General features: G+C 40.8%; 1 protein-coding gene across 1 annotated transcript in view; it reads right to left on the bottom strand.

Annotated features, from left to right (window-relative positions):
• LOC136883438 (fatty acid synthase) overlaps positions 1 to 21,583 on the bottom strand; it is a 560,183-nt gene that overhangs the window by 475,964 nt on the left and 62,636 nt on the right. Inside the window, exons 3-4 of the mRNA XM_067155718.2 lie at positions 19,746 to 19,898; positions 6,191 to 6,364 (exon numbers count right to left, since the gene is read on the bottom strand). Coding sequence (XP_067011819.2) covers positions 6,191 to 6,364; positions 19,746 to 19,898 — 327 coding nt within the window. The remainder of the gene's footprint in view (positions 1 to 6,190; positions 6,365 to 19,745; positions 19,899 to 21,583) is intronic.

Raw genomic sequence — 21,583 nt, 5'->3', positions numbered from 1 at the left:
TCTCGCTCATGATTGGCGAGACACGCCTGAGGGAACTTCGATATATCGAGATGGAGTGGGAATGAGGAAGTCTACATATACGCTGGGAGGATGCGATCCATGAAATATTAGTTGGAACATTATCTACTTTGAATTTTAATGTGAATATTAAAGAGTGTATAATTAATTATGAACGAATAGAGCAGTGTTGTAGTTTACTTGCTAATACGTATACAACTCCTGTGCTAGTGTACTGATCTAGTACATGTACTTGGTCTTCTACAGTATATCTCATGGCAACTTTCGGTAATCTATGGCCTAGGTTCAAGGCATAGACCATTTGCGCGCGTCTTTGCAAACGAAAGTATCTCTAAAACCAAGTGTTGGTGTCAGTGCTTAAGGAGGTACAGTTCATAGTGGTATGACATGTGTTGATGGTCAGACGAGGCAATTTGTTTTGATACACAAAAACAGTGAAGGACAATCTATCTATCTATCTATCTATCTATCTATCTATCTATCTATCTATCTATCTATCTATCTATCTATCTATATATATCTATGCACTTTAACTATTGGTCATCAGGCTCACGACAAATGGTAATGCAGTCCTCCCTGTCGCTTCCCACCACTTTTTGTTCTAGGATTTTGAATGTACGTAGGGTGTCTTCCAGCCATTGTAAATATTCATTGAGTGTGTTGATACACTGACTGACAGAGCAAATGCAACACCAAGAAGGAGTGGTCAGAACTTTATGCCAATTGCAGGGTAGACTGATGTCACTGAGGTATGCTCATGATGTGAAATGCGCCGCTGTGCTGCGCACGTAGCGAACGATAAATGGGACACGGCGTTGGCGAATGGCCCACTTCGTACCGTGATTTCTCAGCCGACAGTCATTGTAGAACGTGTTGTCGTGTGCCACAGGACACGTGTATAGCTAAGAATGCCAGGCCGCCGTCAACGGAGGCATTTCCAGCAGACAGACGACTTTACGAGGGGTATGGTGATCGGGCTGAGAAGGGCAGGTTGGTCGCTTCGTCAAATCGCAGCCGATACCCATAGGGATGTGTCCACAGTGCAGCGCCTGTGGCGAAGATGGTTGGCGCAGGGACATGTGGCACGTGCGAGGGGTCCAGGCGCAGTCCGAGTGACGTCAGCACGCGAGGATCGGCGCATCCGCCGCCAAGCGGTGGCAGCCCCGCACGCCATGTCAACCGCCATTCTTCAGCATGTGCAAGACACCCTGGCTGTTCCAATATCGACCAGAACAATTTCCCGTCGATTGGTTGAAGGAGGCCTGCATTCCCGGCGTCCGCTCAGAAGACTACCATTGACTCCACAGCACAGACGTGCACGCCTGGCATGGTGCCGGGCTAGAGCGACTTGGATGAGGGAATGGCGGAACGTCGTGTTCTCCGATGAGTCACGCTTCTGTTCTGTCAGTGATAGTCACCGCAGACGAGTGTGGCGTCGGCGTGGAGAAAGGTCAAATCCGGCAGTAACTGTGGAGGGCCCTACCGCTAGACAACGCGGCATCATGGTTTGGGGCGCTATTGCGTATGATTCCACGTCACCTCTAGTGCGTATTCAAGGCACGTTAAATGCCCACCGCTACGTGCAGCATGTGCTGCGGCCGGTGGCACTACCGTACCTTCAGGGGCTGCCCAATGCTCTGTTTCAGCAGGATAATGCGCCCGCCCACACACTGCTCGCATCTCCCAACAGGCTCTACGAGGTGTACAGATGCTTCCGTGGCCAGCGTACTCTCCGGATCTCTCACCAATCGAACACATGTGGGATCTCATTGGACGCCGTTTGCAAACTCTGCCCCAGCCTCGTACGGACGACCAACTGTGGCAAATGGTTGACAGAGAATGGAGAACCATCCCTCAGGACACCATCCGCACTCTTATTGACTCTGTACCTCGACGTGTTTCTGCGTGCATCGCCGCTCGCGGTGGTCCTACATCCTACTGAGTCGATGCCGTGCGCATTGTGTAACCTGCATATCGGTTTGAAATAAACATCAATTATTCGTCCGTGCCGTCTATGTTTTTTCCCCAACTTTCATCCCTTTCGAACCACTCCTTCTTGGTGTTGCATTTGCTCTGTCAGTCAGTGTATTTTATATTTCTTGTGTGTTGATGAAGTGCTATTGCACAGGTTATATTTAGGTTAGAATATATATATATAGTTCATTTTAAAATAGTGGGGAAGTTATTGGAGAACTTAGGTGCAGTTCCTACCAGTTTAATAGTTTTCAGAGGGTTAGGTAAGTCTAACGTATCCATAAAGACGCACACGAAATGCTGTCAGTTGCTACAGTTACTTTTATTTACATATATACACAAATTAATACACACATAACCTTAATAACCGTACCGGTATAACAAAACAAAAAAACACTTCACTTTTAGGATATCAACAAGCCACCATCTTTAAACAGTTGACAATATTGACACCGAATACCACAGAGATTACAACCTCGAAGCACAAATAAAACAGATGATTACTGCTCAATTAAACATGGAGACTGCCTCAAAGGGCACGTCAGCCACGTGCTACAATAACTTCCAAACCACAACTCAACAGTAACACTCAATAACTCACTTCATCGTCAAGATCGCGTCTTTATATAGGTGGCTGGCCAGGCTTCTAGAAGTTACATTACAAAAAAAGCTACCTTCGAGAATATACTAGAGTGAGAATTACATAGGTCATAATGGATGGAATGTTCTTAACTGTTCTAGTACCTTATTACCATTTTGGAAGTGACAGTGTGTTTCACAATTTTGGATTACGATTTATATATACAGGTAAGAATAAATAATATTAATTTACAGGTACTTACATTAACGGAACTGATATCAATGTCTATGCACAACACATAACCTCACATACAGTACGATCATTCAACTACGTAAATAATAATAATAACACTAATATTTAATTATATAACCTCACAGAACGCGATCGTAACGTAATAATAATACAAATACTAACATGATGTAAGACTTCACAGCCATACACACAAATAATAATAACAATAACAATAATAATAATAATAATAATAATAATAATAATAATCATGATAATTTAAGCTCGATACTTATATCAGTTACCCATGGGTGAGAGAACATTGTTTACAAGTTATACCTATTATCACACTTGCGTCAAGTCCCAAAGCAGATTTACTAGTACGCAGCTTTATGTACACACCTTGGGAGAGAGAATTATCATGTTCCATAATAATCCGAGGGATCCATTTAGGTGAACTCCGGCGTCCAAATTCCGGGCAACTCTGTTAATTATTTCATGTATTTTATTTTAGGCTATTCATTTATATTTATTCAAATTACAACTTTTACAGCAGTCTTCTTCTTATTCTACTTCATACTTTCTTGGACTTTGCATACAGCTACGCCCAGCCACTACGTTGATTTTTTATTTACTGGTAGATGGAAATTTTTATTTACTGTTCAGAGTTGTGTTATCGAAATTAGGTTAGAAGAACATACTATTCTTAAGAATCGCCGCAATATTGCTCAATGGAGATGTGATACTAACATTTAATTAACACAGGGACAAAAGGTAATATATCTTCTCACCACGGAGGTTTACTACAAGCAAACTACATCAGATCACGAACAGGGGATAAATTCTTCCAATTATTATATTTTATATTTTGATATTAGATTCGGTGACAAATTTAGTTACGAGTTCTGCTATTTGAAATGTCGGATAGTATACGAAAAAGGAAATATTTACTGGTAAATGAAAACAGGAAGGTATTAAATTTGAAACTAAAGAGTTTTGCTGTTGATTATATTTATTACTTTTAACATATGCGATTTAGAGCGTCAATGTCGTTACCGCATACGCAAAATGGGTCTACACATAGGTGATCTACAGTTACAAATCTGGTCAAATAGATAACGCGGGATAAATGGATGTTGTTTTCAAAGGCATTTGACAGTGTGGATCATAATATATTGTTAAATAAACTGAGTAGATTTGGATTCTCGCGAGATATGCTCAATTTTTTAGTGCTTATCTATCTAATAGGAAACAATATGTTCAATACCTTGGAAATTCGTCTATGGAATATAATGTAAATTTGGGAATCGTTCAGGGTTCGAACCTGGGCCCAAGTGTGCTCGTGATTTTCATAAATGTTTTACCTAAACACGTAAAAAATTCCAACTGTCTCCTTTATGCAGATAACTTCAAAATATTCAGACCGGTTAGCTCAACACAAGACTGCTTCTTACTACAAAAAGACCTTGATGATATTCTGATGTGGAGCCATATGAACAAATTAAAATTTAACGTCTCGAAATGTGTAACAATATCATTCACCCGAAAAAGGAATACAACTGTATTACCGTACAAGCTGGATTAAAACGCCCTGCAGGAAGTTGACCAAGTCAGTGGGCTTGGCGTCCGGCTTGATAAGGGTCTTACTTTCATTGCTCATGTAAACAAGGTGACAGGAAAAGCCTACCGGGCATTGGGATTTATCATACGGAGCACTAACCTGTTCAGGAAGACGAATTCATTCATAGTACTCTATAATGCCTTTGTACGAACAAAACTGGAATATGTTAGCGCTGTATGGAATCCAAGGTTCGATAAATATATTAAGTAAATCAAAAGAGTGCAAAAACATTTTGTAAGATTCCTTCATCACCAAGCTTGTATCCATTTATGGTGCCATACAAAAATTTACTAACCAGTGTCGGAATCACCAGTCTTGAAAACCAGAGAAGACTTATTGATGCCAAGTACCTGGATATATTATTAAACAATTGTTGTTTATTTGTTGGTTATAGAATATCCCAATGAGTTAGTGGCTCAAGGAGGGACTGCCCTTTACAATCACAGCTTGGCAGCTTTTAGTTTCAGTTAACAGATAGTTGCTTTACGTCGCACCGACACAGATAGGTCTTATGGCGTAGGCTTTTATATATATATATAACAGGGGATGTTTTACAAATATTAATTTACATCATAACATCATTATTTTACATGAAAAAAGAAGACATTCAAATTAACTAAACTTGGGTGGAAAAATAGGTACACAGTGGTTATCAATTTATTCTCCAACATACTGTTCAAGGAAGTACCTGCGTACTTCTTTCTTAAATCTTAAGTCCGTGCTGCGTCCCTGTATAAATGGAGAAAGATACAATCCCCCCAGTGTGACTGTGATGCCCCTTTTCAAACCATCGAATACATTGTTAACGAGTGTAGCAGCAGAGCCTACCCTGGAGATTGGTTTGATTTTCTAGAGGCCAATACAGAGCCTCAAGAATGGATAACAACTTTTGACTTTAAAATATAATGTACTTGCTTTCCTGTTTCTGTATATATATGCCATGTGGTAAATAAATAAATAAATAAATAAATAAATAAATAAATAAATAAATAAATAAATAAATAAATAAATAAATAAATAAGAGGAATTTTATCCGGTAGCTCTATAAGGACAAATTAGGATGTTTTACCTAATGTCGTCTTTTATATAGTTTTAATATTATTTGTACCACCCACCAATCCAGTCAAAATAATATATAAAATGAAAATAGATTTTAATATAGGCCTATATCATGCAAATTATGTAAAAACGATGTGTGTTAATAATATTTACATGGTTTAAAACATTTAACTGGTTGAATTAATAAAGGCGGGCGAAGCCGTGGGTATTATCCGCACACTTTATCTTGGTGCATTTGTGTACGGCGTTGAGGGGTAAGGACGGAGCTGTCCCGGTATCGATAGTGCTGCCTGGTGCTGCCAACTGAATGAAAATGAAATCTGAATTGAATCGAGAATATGATCGATCGATATGAATTTTCTAAACCGTTATCATCTTAAGCCAACAACTATGTCACATACACATTATATAACATTATAAAACATTCCTCGATGCGAATCTTGTTCCTAGCATGAATTCTATACTTTGGCTTTGTTGTGTAAACAACAACAGTACTAGTACGTAAAGTGTACGCCAGATGTCGCACAACGATGCTTAAGCGATTCATAGTTTGTGTTTCAAAGGTTGCCAGTACGAATCTCGAAGATCGCCGAGGTCGACCGATTCAGCACTAGGGTGTAAATGCACCAAGATAAAGTGTGCGGATAATACATACTTATGTATTATAAAAATTACTGTGCGTCCTCATTTACATACAACTAGTGACATACCATTGATACGAAGATACTGCGAGATCCTGTTGGCCAAACTAATACGCTCGTTTCCTGTTACCGCGTAGGGGTTTCCCTCAACGGCTACGTGGCACATGAATCGTTCACTTTCACCTTGACACGAGGAAATGTACACTCCAATATTCTTGCCTTGGAAGTCAACCGGGTTGTAGCCTGCAACAAAATTAGAATTGATTTACAGTGATTATTGTTTTTGAGAAAGTGCAACTAGAAAAACACACATCCTGTCAAAGACATCTAGAACATATATACCTATACATCTAACTGGACTATAAAGAAAACGATACGTCTATTACAAATACAGAAATAATAAGCACAAAAACACAGTATTGTTGCCATTGATGCTTTCACAGCCCGTGTCTATAGTTCTCCGCGAAACGTAAAGAATTTCACTTTATTTTTTTAAACGGCATAAGTCCTAAAGCCTATATCACGTTCACAAACGCAGTATGTTTAAAGATGTCATTTAATCTAAAATTACGCAGTTAGTACACCCACACAGGGGCGGTGTGTGTTATTGTTGCAATGTTGCACAACTCCCAGTAATTCCCACTTCATTAGTCGTCTTTTCTTTTAATGTTTTAGCATGACGAGTATAAGACCAAGTCTGAGGACTCGGCCATTATAGCATGGTAGTTGGTGATCCGTCCCTGCAAGCACTGCAAGTGATTATATCCCTCACGTGCTCCAGTAGTTCCGGCAAGCCGGGTATAGAAGAGTCGGGAGATGATACCGTGCGATATATTTCAGTGAATAAGTTGAATTTTCTTTGCTTTCAGTTCCTAAACTCAGTTCATTGTGTGTTGTGTACTTCAAGCATGTACCTTATGTGGCTTGATTAATTTAATAGCTCAGCATGCCGTACTGTTTTGTGCCTCTCTGTAAGTCAGGCTATGGTAGAGTAGCTGAATATATGCAATTTTTTACCACCGAAGGATAAAAATCAATCTGAAAAGTGGGCCAGAGCTATTCTGCGGAAGGATACTGAGTTTGCGCGTGATAGCTGAATTTTTCATGTTCATTTCTTTGTTGATCTGAGAGTAAAACCAGATAATTTTATAGTGAATGGTGAAAAAGTGGTTATCTCTCCTGTGAGATGGAAATTACGTTCAGGAGAAGTGCCTGCTCACATTTTCCCTAATTTACCGCCAAATCTTCACGCAAGCTTTCGAAAGTCCAGTAACCGACAAATTGAGTTGTAAGTATAATATCACCTTTAAATAGTTCATGGGTATTTGTTTTAAGTTGCTGGAAGTTACGTGCTATGTATCTCTATATCTACACTCCAGTAACCTGTGCTTTCCGCAACATGTGAGGAAGACCGTAGCTCTTATTTCCATGTGTGATTTTTCTATTGTACCCTGCCAGGGTATTTTAATTGTAATCTCTCGTTGCTTTTTAAAAGACAGTGCATATACTTATCAGTTACGGAGCATGCTAATACCTTTCTTCTGGCATCACTCGTAAGACCAGCTGATCAGTACTGTGGAGCTTGCCCACTCGAGCGCTGCCAGGCGGGGCGCGGTTGAACTCGAGGGGTCCTCACACTTGTTATTCTATTGTCATGGTCTTAGTTTAGGTTTTTCTCCGGGTACTCCAGTTTTCCCTGTCATCGTTCCTTCCAGCAACACTCTCCAGTATCATTTCATCTGTTAGTCATTAATCATTGCCCCAGACGAGTGCGACAGGCTTCGGCAGCCGGCACAATTCCTATCCTCGCCCGCTAGATGCGGGCTTCATTCATTCCATTCCTGACCCGTTCGAAAGATTGGAAACAGGGGCTGTGAAATATCATTTTCAATGACAGGGCACGTAATATAAAATTCGGTAATGTTCACATTAAGAAGTATTACTATTACTATCCTTCGTCGATTTTTGGAAGACATTTGGGTTGAAGGAGGAACTGATTTCAAACATTGTTCTGGCAGTAATAAAGAGCTCATGCAGTATCTTCAGGAATGACGTATACGGCCCGTAACAAACTATCATTTGGTCTCAAATTACTGTATATACAGGATGCTCCAGGAGGAATGGTCAGTGTTCAAGGATATTTCAGGAACAATCGCTTGAAGCAAAAAGCTTCATATGGCCATATTCCCTATTCTGAATGGTTTGCGAGATAGAACACATTTAACATACATTTGCTTTTTTGTCAATGGCGCACACGTGTCTTACCCACCCAATCTCTTTGACGTTTTGAAATGTGTACAAGTTTTACGCATGTAATGTTAGTGGGACATTGATATGTGCAGAAAGTAGTTGTAGGACTACACTGCACAATGTCGATACCACTTTATCAATGCAAAGTCTTCCTGGTAGCATGTCTACTATAGAAACAGACCGATACTCCTGTAGCATAGCGTTTCGAAGTTGGTGGTGATGATTATTGTTTTAAGAGGAAGTACAACTTGGCAACCATCCTCTATATAACACTAATCAGACGGAAAAATGGAAGGGATCCGACACTTCGAAAAATTAAGATATCGGTCAAAGAAAGACAAGGGCCACGAAGGGCTTGAAAATGAAAGATTCCCTAGCCCTAGCAAACCTAATAGCGTCGGGGTCGGAAAAGAAAAGAAGTTGGCCAAGAGAGGTCGGATAGGATAGATGAATGTGAGGAGCCTGGCACAAAAGTGGAAGCAATGCCAAAATTCAGCTAAGGTCCCCGTGGTCGCGAACACACGCTCCAAAGTTCAGAGCCGCTGGGGGCCCTTTTAGTCGCCTCTTACGACAGGCAGGAGATACTGTGGGTGTTATTCTACCGCCCCCTCACAGAGGGGCGTATCAAAGAGGAAGTGCGACATCTTCACGAGTTACAGTGGACCGCCGCAGTCATGGCACTGCCATCCACAGTGATAACTGAGCGCGAGGATAACAGAGGTTTATCGGGACTACTACTTCAAAATCTACTAAGAAACTCAAGCATGAAACTTACGTTCGAAAACGATTTCATGTGCTGGACACTTTGGAATATTTCCTGGATGATTTCGCTGCCTTCGAAGTAACCAGCTCCCTTCTTATCTCCTTCGTGCGGAAGAAGAATCTACATTTCAAATAATGAAATACGAGTTTTGGTAGCAAACACAGCACATGATCTTCACAGCACCCCAACTACGATGACTTCGCTTTAATAACATCTAATTTATCCAAGCACTCGAAGAAAGTATCACCCCATAAACTATCCATACACGATACCTTTCCCACAACAACATTTTCCACTCGCAACAACACATTATAAACACTTTCCGACGCATACGTGAGATATGTGGCGTTTTGCATTGAGCCGCAATCTTTAATTAGTGTTAGGGAAGCAGGCACATTATCTGGCGCTTATATATACGAGGGCAGATCAGAAAATAAGTTGCACTTCCCTGTTATGGCCATTTATTCCACCACCTATAGAACAGCAACACGACTATAACGACATACACTGTAACGCCACTTTTCCACATAGTTTCCAAGAGACTCCAAATATTCCTGCGAACGCACAACCAACTTGTCGATGCCGGATGCATAGAAATTTCCTCCAGCGTTCTGCAACCACTCGGATACAGCGGCCTTCATCTCCTGATCGGTCTGGAAACGTCGATCACCGAGCTCCGTTTTGAGCTTACCGAGAAGATGAAAGTCACATGGCGCTAGATCGGGACTGTAGGGTGGATGTTGTCAGACCTCCTACTTGAAACGATGCAGCAGTTCTCTCGTTTGGCGGGCCTTGTGAGGTGTTGCGTTGCCGTGCAACAAAATCACACCGGCGCTCAATTTTCCCCGGCGCTTCTCTTTAATCGCTTTACGCAACCGGAGCAACGTTTGACAGTACGACGCCGCGTTGATCGTCATTCCTTTCGGCATGAATTCCACGTGCAGCAAACCCCCCATGTCAAAGAACACTGTCGCCATTACCTTACCGGCTGAAGGTTGAACCTTGGCCTTCTTTCGTTGTGGTGATGAGGGTGCACCCATTCCATTGATGTTCGCTTCGTTTCGGGGGTAAAGTGGTGGACCCACGTTTCGTCGTCTGTGACGATTCGCCGCAGAAACCCGTTGCCGTCTGCGGCATAGCGTTGCAAAAATGCTAGGGACGATTGGAAACGTTGTCCCTTGTGCTCATCCGTGAGAATACGTGGGACATATCTTTGACACAGCTTACGATATCCAGGGTCCTCGTGAACAATGGCCAACACACTGCCATGTTTAGCTGCGTTGCGATTTCTCTCAGTTTAATGCGCCGGTTCTGTCTAATGATCGCATTCACACTGTTGACCTTTGCACGGGTCCTGGACGTTGCGGGCCTGCCTTCGCGATGGTTGTCCGTGATATCCGTGCGTCCGGCTTCGAATTCCTGGCACCACTTTCCAATACCTTGCAGGGAAATGGCCCGCTCCCCATACACAGCACTAATTTCACGATGAATGTGTGTGCAATTCTTCCTTTTCGCCCATAATAATCGGATTGTCGCACTCATCTCATATTTGGAGTGAACGTCCTGTTGACGCGCCATTGCATTTGGCCGCTATTCACACAATACTAGACGATACACCACAGCGACCTGCCTAACAGACGTGTGGGCAGTGTCTGTCCCTTTCTCCGCTGTGCCCAGGTTTGTGACACACAGCGCGCTGCTGTGGCTTGTTAGTGCAATTAACCTTTTGATCCACCTACGTATATCGTATGGTTGTACAAGTACACAAATGTTTACAAGTAATCAAATGGAAATATCCAAATTTGACAACCATTCCAGAGCACATGGTGTCACTTGGTGTAGAGTCTTCAGACCATTGTCAAATGCACGAAGTGGGCACTCCGGAACAATGTGTTGTATGATTTGGTCCTCCACTCCACAGTCACAGGTAGCAGATGTACGGAAACCCCATTTCTTTAAGGTGTGACCACACCTCCCTTGACCCGTTCTAATGCGGTTCAGCTTCGACCAGGTTTGGCGTAGTAGTTGGAATCCCTCTACCTTCTTTGTAGGATCTTCAACCAGGTGAGCATTGTTGGGTGGATGTTCGTTCCAATGTTGTTGCTACTTGTAGGTCATGTCGAAAGAATTGATACCTTCTAAATCAACCCAGGGTGGCTTGCGTGATTCCAAACGTGTTTTAGGTGGATCTTGCAGGGCATCATACAACAGAGAGTTCTTATGAGAGGTTATCTTCTTGAGCAAGCTTACTTTAGCTGCTTTCTGCCTTAGATCATGCGGAACGATATTAGCTAGGACTGATAGGCACTGTGTGGGAGTAGATCTAACAGTACCAGTGATAACCCTCATGGTCTCATTGAGTTGCACATCAATCTTAGTGGTATGAGCGCTGTTTTCCCATACAGGGGCACAATATTCACCAGCAGAAAACACAAGAGCGAGTTTGCCGAAAACGAAAGGACGACGTAAATCACATTGAATCACTTTTGAAATATTCCGCACTAATATCTGGCTAAATGATACACTAAGTATTCTTTGCTACAATTCCGCCCACTTAACTCAGGTAAACTGTTTTCCCAGTCTGGTATTTGAATGTCATTTTCAATATTCACCATTTTTCGCTGTTTCATGTACAGCTTGTGTCTTCACTGCCTGATTTTTACTTTCAATTTCTCTTGCATGAATACGCATTTGATTAACAAGAGCCGTCAATGGCGATTCAGCTCTGTCCTCATAGTTTCCGCCAGACGATAAGGCAAGTTTAGTCGGTACGTAAATAGACTGCAACGTGTGTAAATGTGGACAGTCAATAGTGGACGGATGATCATCACAACTTAGTGATCTCAGGATACCGAAATGACGTTCTAGGGGATCTTGATTAAATTTTCCTGTCAAAACGTAGCTATAATAGTGTTTCTACAAATATTCAGACACTTCTAAGGTACATTCCACGGTTACTCTTAAAAGACTCCAGTGTCCTTTGGGAAGCGAATGAATTTTGAGTATCTCTGAGAACATTCTGCCATTTAGTTAGGGTTTCATGTGCCTGTGATCCTTCATACAGTGCTTGAGTGGGAATAGCCTAATTTAATGCATCAGTCAGACAGTTTAAATCGCTTGTGAAAATTTCCGTTTGTTTACTGTCTTCTAAAACCTGTGTTTTAACACCCCGATAGAATGCTATTCCATTAGCGACTGATCGACTGAATAGTTGAAATGCCAGTCTTACATCCATTCGCTGAAACGAATTAGAATCCAAGTGGGCAAAGGTCAGTTTGTAGCAAACTTTCAATCCAGAAAATTCAGGAGACGAGCCACATTCGTTAATTTTCCTGTAGAATGAATAATCGACAATATTGCCATTATAATTAACCTGTTCTTTGTCATGAAAATGATTTCTCACACATTTAAATATATGTGGTGCGTCTGAAAATGCCCATAATTTTCTGTTGGAGTCAGCTGGATTGGGCCGATTGCAGAAACGGTGTTTAGACGTCGTCTACGGTTAAACAATGCCTAAGTATGGCTGACGCATTGCAGAGACATTATTTACCACTTAGACATTGTCTAAAACCGATGTTCAACCGGTCATGTTTAAACACTGCCGAGAACACTGTTTATCCTCAAATGAGAAGAGTGAATCACAATCAGAGGTTATGTAGTATGAAACATGAAATTTGTATTATCATGTTGAGACGATTTCTCGAAGAAAGGTTAGTCCGACGGCCTCTCTGTGGGGTTCCCGCTGCTAAATCGCAGCAATTCATTTGACATGTACGGGGAGACAGATTGTAAAATAAGGTTTCGCTTTTCAAGAGACTTGTCTCTTGAGACTGATAAAGGGACAGTCTGGTAACTGTCAACCTGAAGACAATTTTTGGCAACCGATATATTTTATTATACACATGGGGTAATTTCCATGGAATTATAGGTCACTTCCACTATCAGAATAACTTGTCCCAATCGTCAGAGGGCTGTCACATACATCAACCGGGAGGGATTCACTTATATTTACTGTCAATAAAGCTGAAAACTAAAAAGTAGGTTGTATGTGGTTTATATAGAATCGTATACGTTTTCGGCAACTATCAGACAGGAAAAGGCAAGTAGTGGTGATGGTGGTGATTATTGTTTAAAGAGGAGGACTGGGGAAGAAGCGCCGTGGCCATAATAAGAGCCCTAGTATTTGCCTGGTGTAAAAATGGGGAAACTACGGAAAACAATCTTCAGGGTTGCCGATGATGCGTTTCGAACCTGCGATCTCCAGAATGCAAGCTACATCTATATGACCCGCACAACACACTCGGTTGCACATTACTATTGCTTCATCTTCCCTTCGTCGAAGCTACCGTATTTATGAGTAGATTACACTCACTGTCATCATCATAAGTCGTGTAACTCATTGCTGAGCGACGTGACCCCATTTGACTTCACACAATATTCCGGGTTAAGCGGCGCCAACTTTGACGATGTTCAGCTTCTCTTAAAGCCCGCTGAAGAGTCAGATCGGTGGTACGCAGAACTTGATCAATCCACCTACTCGATGTTCTTCCTCGTGTTCTTCTGCCAAAAACTTTGCCTTCTTTGATACATTTCTCCAGAGTTTCACTATCACGTCTTACAACATGTCCGAAGAATGAACGATTCTCTTTATGACGCGAGAGGAGAGACGTTCGGAGATATTCAGTTCTTGATGCATTAGTTCTTTTTTCCGTCCAAGGTACACGGACCATCCTTCTCCAACGTCACATCTGAAAGGCGTCGATACGGTAGTTATCTCTTGCCTTGAGGGTCCAGGTCTCGGAACCATAAAGAAAGACAGAGAACACAAGAGAATCAACTAGTCTAATCTTTGTACTGTTTGTAATTGCTCTGCTCTGCCATATTTTTGTGAGTTTGCTCATGGCAACGCGCCCTATGGTGATACGTCTCCTAATCTCTTTGTCAGAACTTCCAGTATCACACATGGTCGACCCAAGGTATATAAAGTCATTTACCATTTCCAGTTCCCTTAATCGACATGTCAGCTGGATCTGTGCCGCTCTGTCAATTATCATTAGTTTGAACTTGCTCAGGTTGATCTCTAGCCCATATTCTAAACTTGCATCTTTTACCCTTGCTAGTAATTCTGCAAGTTCATCTTCACTGCTGGTAAGGAGAGTGGTGTCATCAGCAAAGCGCAGGTTACTGATTTTTCGTCCACCAATTGATATGCCTCTAGTCCAGTCATCAAGGGCTTTCTTCATCACATATTCAGCATAGATGTTATATAGAATATGTGATAATATGCAGCCCTGTCGGACACCCTGCAAAACACTGAAAAATTATGAAATGTCGCCATCTACCTTTGTATTTGCAATGTTGTCTCCATACAGACTTTTCAGTAATCATATTAGATGTTGTGGAATGCCAAATTCACCAAGAACCTGCCATAGTTTATTCCAGACAACACAATCAAAAGCTTTCGTGTAGTCAAGGAAACATATTAGCACAGGAACACAGAACTCACGAGATTTTTCAATTATTTGTCTCATATTAAAAATCTGTTCCCGTGTTCCTTTTCCTGCAACAAATCCTGCTTGCTCAATGAATATGTGAGGCATTTTGTAAGGCTCGAGACGCTGGTTTATGATGTACAATAAAATCTTACTTGCATGAGATATCAGAGCAATTGTACGATAGTTGGAACACTTCCTGACTGACCCTTTCTTGTGCAAGGGGATTATGATAGAGCTTGTCCAATATTTTGGCCATTCTCTCGTCGTCTATATCCTATTACACAATGAGTGCATCACGTGCAAACCTTCTTCATCCATTTCTTTAAGCATCTCTCCAGAAATACCATCCAGTCCAGGGGATTTGTTTCTTTTCAAATGGTTAATGGCGTTCTTGATTTCGTTTTGTAGAATGGGAGGTTCCAATGCAGAAGGCCCTCCTGGTTGCTTGACTGCTACATCATCATTTCTTCCAGAGTACAGCTTTTCACAGTATTGTTTCCACCTCTCTAGTGCTTCTTTTCTATCTCCAATTAGCCTTCCATTCTCGTCTTCTATACACCATGTGCGTGGTTTAAATTGACGAGTAATGCTATTGATTTTGTTGAAGAGATCCTTTGTTTGATTTTGGTTCTGGTTTTGTTCTATTTCCTTGCAAACGCTGTGGATGAACTGTGATTTATCATTCCTACAATTATGCTGTATCTCTCTACACAGGATACTGTACCTATTTTCATCCTGAATGGATTAGATACCATGTTTCTTCAGACTACTTCTCTCTTCAATCAGTTGTAAAGTATTTTTGATATCCAGGAATGTTTTTCACTCGGTGTCTTCCTAGCTGGCTCTGAGAGAGATGAGGAGACAATCTCTTTTATTCTGTCCTACGTCTGACAAGGTGATTCTTCTTCCTTTTGTAGCAAATCTGGGAGCTTTGGCCGTACAAGTTGCCCGAAGTAAATGTAGAGACATGTACAGCTCAGCAGAAAAAGAATGACTTTGTGAGCTAAGCTGTACTTTCCTATCTGGTGTAGTAAAGGAATGCCGACAATGTGTTATGATGCAAGACGCCTGACTTGAGAGAACCATGGGTCTACAGGTCAAAGCTTGTTAGCGGTGTTGCTACTACAGTTCTCGCTACTATGATGACGTCACTCCGCTTAGATCGAGGCCAACGAAAGAGACAGGCCGCGGCCCGTTAAAATCACGTGACAAGTCCAGTCCCAGCAATGGTAGAGTGAAGCCGGTTATTACATGTGTTCTTGCGGTGTTATTGCTAGTTTATTGTGAATTATGGAAGGAAATAACGGAGATTTTGTGTTTATGTGAACATGTTGGTGTTGTGCAACAGTTCCTTACATTCATAGTGTTGTGTGCAGAAGTGTAAGTAAGTATTAATTTACAAAAATGTGTATATAACCTCAACGTTGTTCACATCATTCAGCAATGTTGGGCTGCAGTACACGAGTTGGATAAATTACAACACCAGTGCTGACGATTTCGAGGTAATGCATTCATATCCTATTTAATTACAGATATATGAAAATGAAAATTTAAGTATTAGATACCGGTATGATGCTGAAACCAGGTAAGGAGTGGAACAAATATAAGACTTGTAAATAGCTTACACTAGGCCTACCTTTCACCCTGGATTCAATAAGATATTCCTTACATGAATGTTATTTTAAATATAGGCTTAATTGTGCATTAGCCAGTTTCATTAGCAACATTTGATTTATCTGAGTGTGCATATCTTTACTGCAGTAAGATTTTCAGTTTTTGTCATCCAAGGCTAGTAGGAGACACTATGTTTCATTTAATTTAGAACTGAATAGGGTGGTTCCAAGATAACTTTCAGGAAGGGAGCATAATTTAAGTATTAAATTTGATGCTGAAACCAGATTGTAAATAGCTTACAATAGGCCTACTTTTGATCCTGGATTCAATACGATATTCCTTACATGAATGTTATTTTAAATATAGTCTTAATTGTACATTAACCGCTTTCATTAGCAACATTTGACTCATCTGAGTGAGCATCTCTTTACTGCAGTAAGATTTTTAGATTTTGACAACCAAGGCTATTAAGATACACTCCATTTCATTTAATTTCTAATTGAATAGGGTGGTTCCAAGACAACTTCCAGGAAGATAACAAAATTTAATTATTAGATATGGAGTGGAACAAACGTAAGACATGTAAATAGCTTACAATAGGCCCAGATAGCTTCCAGGAAGGTAGCAAAATTTAAGTATTATACATCATGCTGAAGCCAGGTATGGAGTGGAACAAATGTAAGACTTGTAAATAGCTTACAATAGGCCTACCTTTCACCCTGGATTCAATAAGATATTCCTTGCATGAATGTTATTGTAAATATAGGCTTAATTGTACATAAACCACTTTCATTAGCAACATTTTACGTATCTGAGTGTGCATATCTTTACAGCAGTAAGATTTTTAGATTTTGTCAACCAAGGCTAGTAAGATACACTCTATTTAATTTAATTCCTAATTGAATAGGGGGGTTCCAACACAACTTCCAGGAAGCTAACAAAATTTAAGTATTAGATATGATGCTGGAGCCAGGTATGGAGTGGAACAAATGTAAGGCTTGTAAATAGCTTAGAGTAGGCCTACGTTTCACCCTGAATGTTATTGCGAATATAGGATTACTTGTACATTAACCATTAACATTATTGAGTGTGCATATCTGTACTTGAGTAAGATTTTTAGTGTTTGTTCAACCAAGGATTAAAGACACTGTTTCATTTGATCTGTAGTTCAGTAGTGTTATTTTAGTAGGTTGAAATACGCTGAAATGTATTTTATTTACCACGCTATGATAGTCTCTCGCGTGAACCTGGGGATGCATTCTCTACAGCAAGACCGGCCAAGTCACGTGACATTCAGTGTATGACGTGCGCGCCGCGGCCTGTCTTTCTCGTCGGCCTCGGCTTAGATCCTCCTTCTATGAGGTGGGGTGGAGGGGTAGAATTGTATCAACTGTATACTGCTAGTCGCAAGGGTAACTAAAAGGGAGGGCTAACTCGGGGAGAAAGATGTGCTAGGACACAGGGGTAAATAGGCGTACACAGCACCTAATAAAATCCTGAGCAACTCATCTCCTTTCTCCTAAGTCTTCCTACCTCCGAAGTTTTCAACATTTTCGTAACATTACTTATTTGTTGGGGCTAATTAGCGGGTTTCATCCTCCTAACCGGATGCCCTTTCTAACTTCAGTCTAACGCAGGTGGCTCTTGCGTATACATAGGCTCTTATGGAACTAAACCTGGGGGAGAACTGCACTAGGGTTCTCGAGGAACGATAGTCGCTCAAAGCTAAAAGTATAATCAGAATGATGAGATGTAGATAAACATAGAATGTTGTTATAACATAACTTTGTTATCCTATTAGAAGTGATAACGTTCATTCTGTGTAGGACTGCAAAATGCCGAAACGAAAAAAATCGTGCTACACGCCTGATAGGGAATGGAACCCAGGGATCACGTCTTATCAGAAGGGCAAAAGGGCAAAAGGATTCCTCCTCATCGCACCCTTCTCCTCTTCCTAGGGCTAAAGGGCTAAAAGGCAAAGGGGTTCCTCCTCCACCTCTTCGTCATCCACAACGGGAAGCTACCTCACTCCTCATTTCCCTGTAGTTTGTTTAAGTTTGTAAGTACTTATACAATAAATATTTCATTAAATTTAAAATGTTCTACGTATTGCATTCCCTTTGCCTCCTCGAGGTTAGCATTGTCCTCGCATGACGTCACATCCTCACCTAAAGCGTTGTAAGCGTTCTTGAACTCCCTTCTACAATGTTTGCATTGAAGAATTGTCCTACAAGACAGCGCATTACGTCTCTTGTGATAGCCTCGCGGGAAGTGTTTTCCCACACTCTTTGCAAATATAGCTAGAAATAGGTTGTTCCATGATGGACTTTATCTTATGCTAACAGATTCTTCTTTACAAGAAACAAACTAAATCTACTAGACGCCTGCTACTCTCTGCTTATACAAAGCTGTGTAGATTAGAAAAGTAGTCTATAGTAGCTTTAGGACGAGAGGACTTACCACGATGTGAACAGCTTGACGGTTAACAGTAAACTAACACAAAAGCGTATAACCTATCTTATATACCTTATACAGGATAGGTGTGGAGATTAGAAGGGATAGTCAAGGAAGAGGGAAGGAAGCCGCCAAGGCTTGGTTCATATGAGCAATATGTTGATATGTTTCTGATGAAATCAAGGGCCACGAAGGGCATGAAAATGAAAGACTCCCTAGGATTCAAACCTAGTACTGTCAGGGTCGAAAAGAACAAGATTTGACCAAGGGAGATCGGATAGAATAGATGAAAGTGAATAGCCTAGCACAAATAAGTGGCGCCTCTTATAACAGACAAGCGATATCGTGGGTGGATCTGACCATTTAAATCCCTGAAAAACTCAAATCATTATTGTCTTGGTCTTACCCTACGTCTCTTACCTTCTATGATCAAGTCCATTATCCTCCTAGAAATCATCCTCATCCATTGGTTCTTCCTGTGGTGTGGGGTACCCACGATATCACTTGTCTGTTATAAGAGGCGGCTAAATGCGGTGCTAGGGGCTCCAAACTTGCGAGCGTGGGTTGCCGACCGCAGGGTCCTTAGCTGAGTAGTGACATTGCTGCAGGAGACGACACAAACACCCAGGCCAGTGCAATTAAACAATTATAGTTAAAATTCCCAACCCTGGGGGGAATCGAACCCGGGACCCCTGTCACCATAGGCCAGCACACCAATCATTTAGCCATGGAGCCGGACTTCTACCTTTCCTAAACGCATGTTTTCCCTTAGTAAGAACAAAAACATAAAAATAAGAATTTTCGATTTATTATTTTGAAATAAACACGTGGTATATTAAATGTTAACATTGGTGTGAGATTAATTTGCTCTCAATATGAACAACAAGTAGGCTACCACAAATGCAACGGGCCAGCACTGCTAATGTTGTCGTCAGTACAGTACATAACATCAGGCGGTAGGGCATTATATTTTAACGTCATAGGGCATTGCGTTGTGGCTGCCTGATCTGGATCATATTTAACATTAATATATCGATTATTTTACCTGCATCCACAATAGTTTCGTAAACTTTCTCCAGCAAGATTCGAGCAGTGGGATCCATGCAGTTCGCTTCTTTGCTTTGTAGTTTGAAGAAATCTGAATCGAATTTATCAGCCTGTTTTAATTTTCCCTCGCGGACGGGCGATTCTGTTGATTCTGTAACAGGAACACAATAATATAAAAATGAATGAATACTGAATTCACGATCGCATTGTAATCGAAATCTACTTTCAACCTATTAGGTCGTGTTACGTACACGACCTAATAGGTTGAAAGTCGATTTCTAATATAAAAATCCCTTGTTAAATTTAACCATAGGAGACATAATGATGATATTGGGTAAGTAAAACCAACGGACTACAAAGTGGAAGACTTCCAAGGCCTGGGTTAAAGAGAGAACAAGAGTTGATCAAGGTAAGTCGAATATGAAAGATGATAATGTGGAGTTTGGCATAAGAAGATGGAAGCAATGCTAAAGATATCTGGGGGACCCGTGATCGCCAACCCACACTCTGAAGTTCAGAGTTACTGTGCGGCGGGGGGTGGGTGTGTTGATATGTTGGTGGTGGTGGTGGTGGTGGTGGTGATTATTGTTTTAAAGGGAACTACAACTGGGCACCCATTCTTTTAATAGTAATGGTGAGGGTGGTGGTCCTTATTCTCTTAAGAAGAAGCACAACTGGGTAAACATACATTCACCTCTAGTAAAGAAATGTACAACATATCAAAAAAGTCCCTTTGAGGAATTTTTTAATATTTATTGAGCATTTTCATGAGCAAGATAATAACTAATTAAAGTCATAGCAATTTCAGTACACATTTTAATTAGTAAGATACTCGACAAAGAATATATTTTTCACATTGTTCACAACCCAACTCAACTAAGCCGTAGCATGCCGGAGGCCCCGGGTTTGAATCCCGGCCAAGTCAGGGAATTTTACCTAGAACTGAGGACTGGTATGAGGTCCACTCAGCTACTCTGCACATAAATGACGCATATGAACTCATATTGAAATAGTATTACTATCATTATTAGTTTGCTGTTTCATGTTTAGATTCTATACTGTAATAGACTTTATTGTGAAATTTGAAAAATGTAACATCTGTACTACCGATCGGTGTGAGCTTCTAGCTGATTGATAAAGAAGAATTTATGTACCTCAAAGGCATAAGACACTATGTCCAATTTTGGTCAAATTCACTTTTTACGACAAGTTTAACTTCTGTATTTCGCTCTTTCGAGTCGTATACATCACTATGTCCAGAGGCATATAATAACAAATATTTCCCGCGTTAAAATAACACTATGTCTCATGTTGTTCAGTGGCATGCAACATTATGTGGACATGTATTATTATACAACTGCATTTCTATGAGCACCATCCGGAGATAAACAGCCAGTTCTCATTTTCCAAGCGATGCACTTCTAAGTTACGCAGAAAAGCATACGAACTACATTTTTCAGAATATCGTTTTGACAGTGAGTTCAGGAAGGGTTATCTGAGAATATGCTGCGATGGCTTAATAACATTACTGCCATATGTACCTTCGATTTTTGTTTTACATTTTATAAAACCTTGAGACATAACAATTCTAATAGGAACTAGGCGGCGATAATTATGATGTTGGTGATTTAAAATGTTTATAATGGGCTGTTGCTTTATTATTATTATTATTATTATTATTATTATTATTTTTTTTCCCACCAATTGCAGGTACAATTTATGCATGCTGAATGGAGAAAGGGCATAGCCCCACATACATGAATCTTATTTGGTTGTGATAGGAACTTTCACTAACATAGTTTCTTCCAAAAGAATATGTAAATGTTTAGTTATGTT

This window comes from Anabrus simplex, chromosome 11 (genome assembly GCF_040414725.1).
Source record: "Anabrus simplex isolate iqAnaSimp1 chromosome 11, ASM4041472v1, whole genome shotgun sequence".
NCBI lineage: Eukaryota > Metazoa > Arthropoda > Insecta > Orthoptera > Tettigoniidae > Anabrus > Anabrus simplex.
Note: the sequence above shows the minus strand (reverse complement) of the source record. Positions and strands in the feature narration are given on the sequence as shown.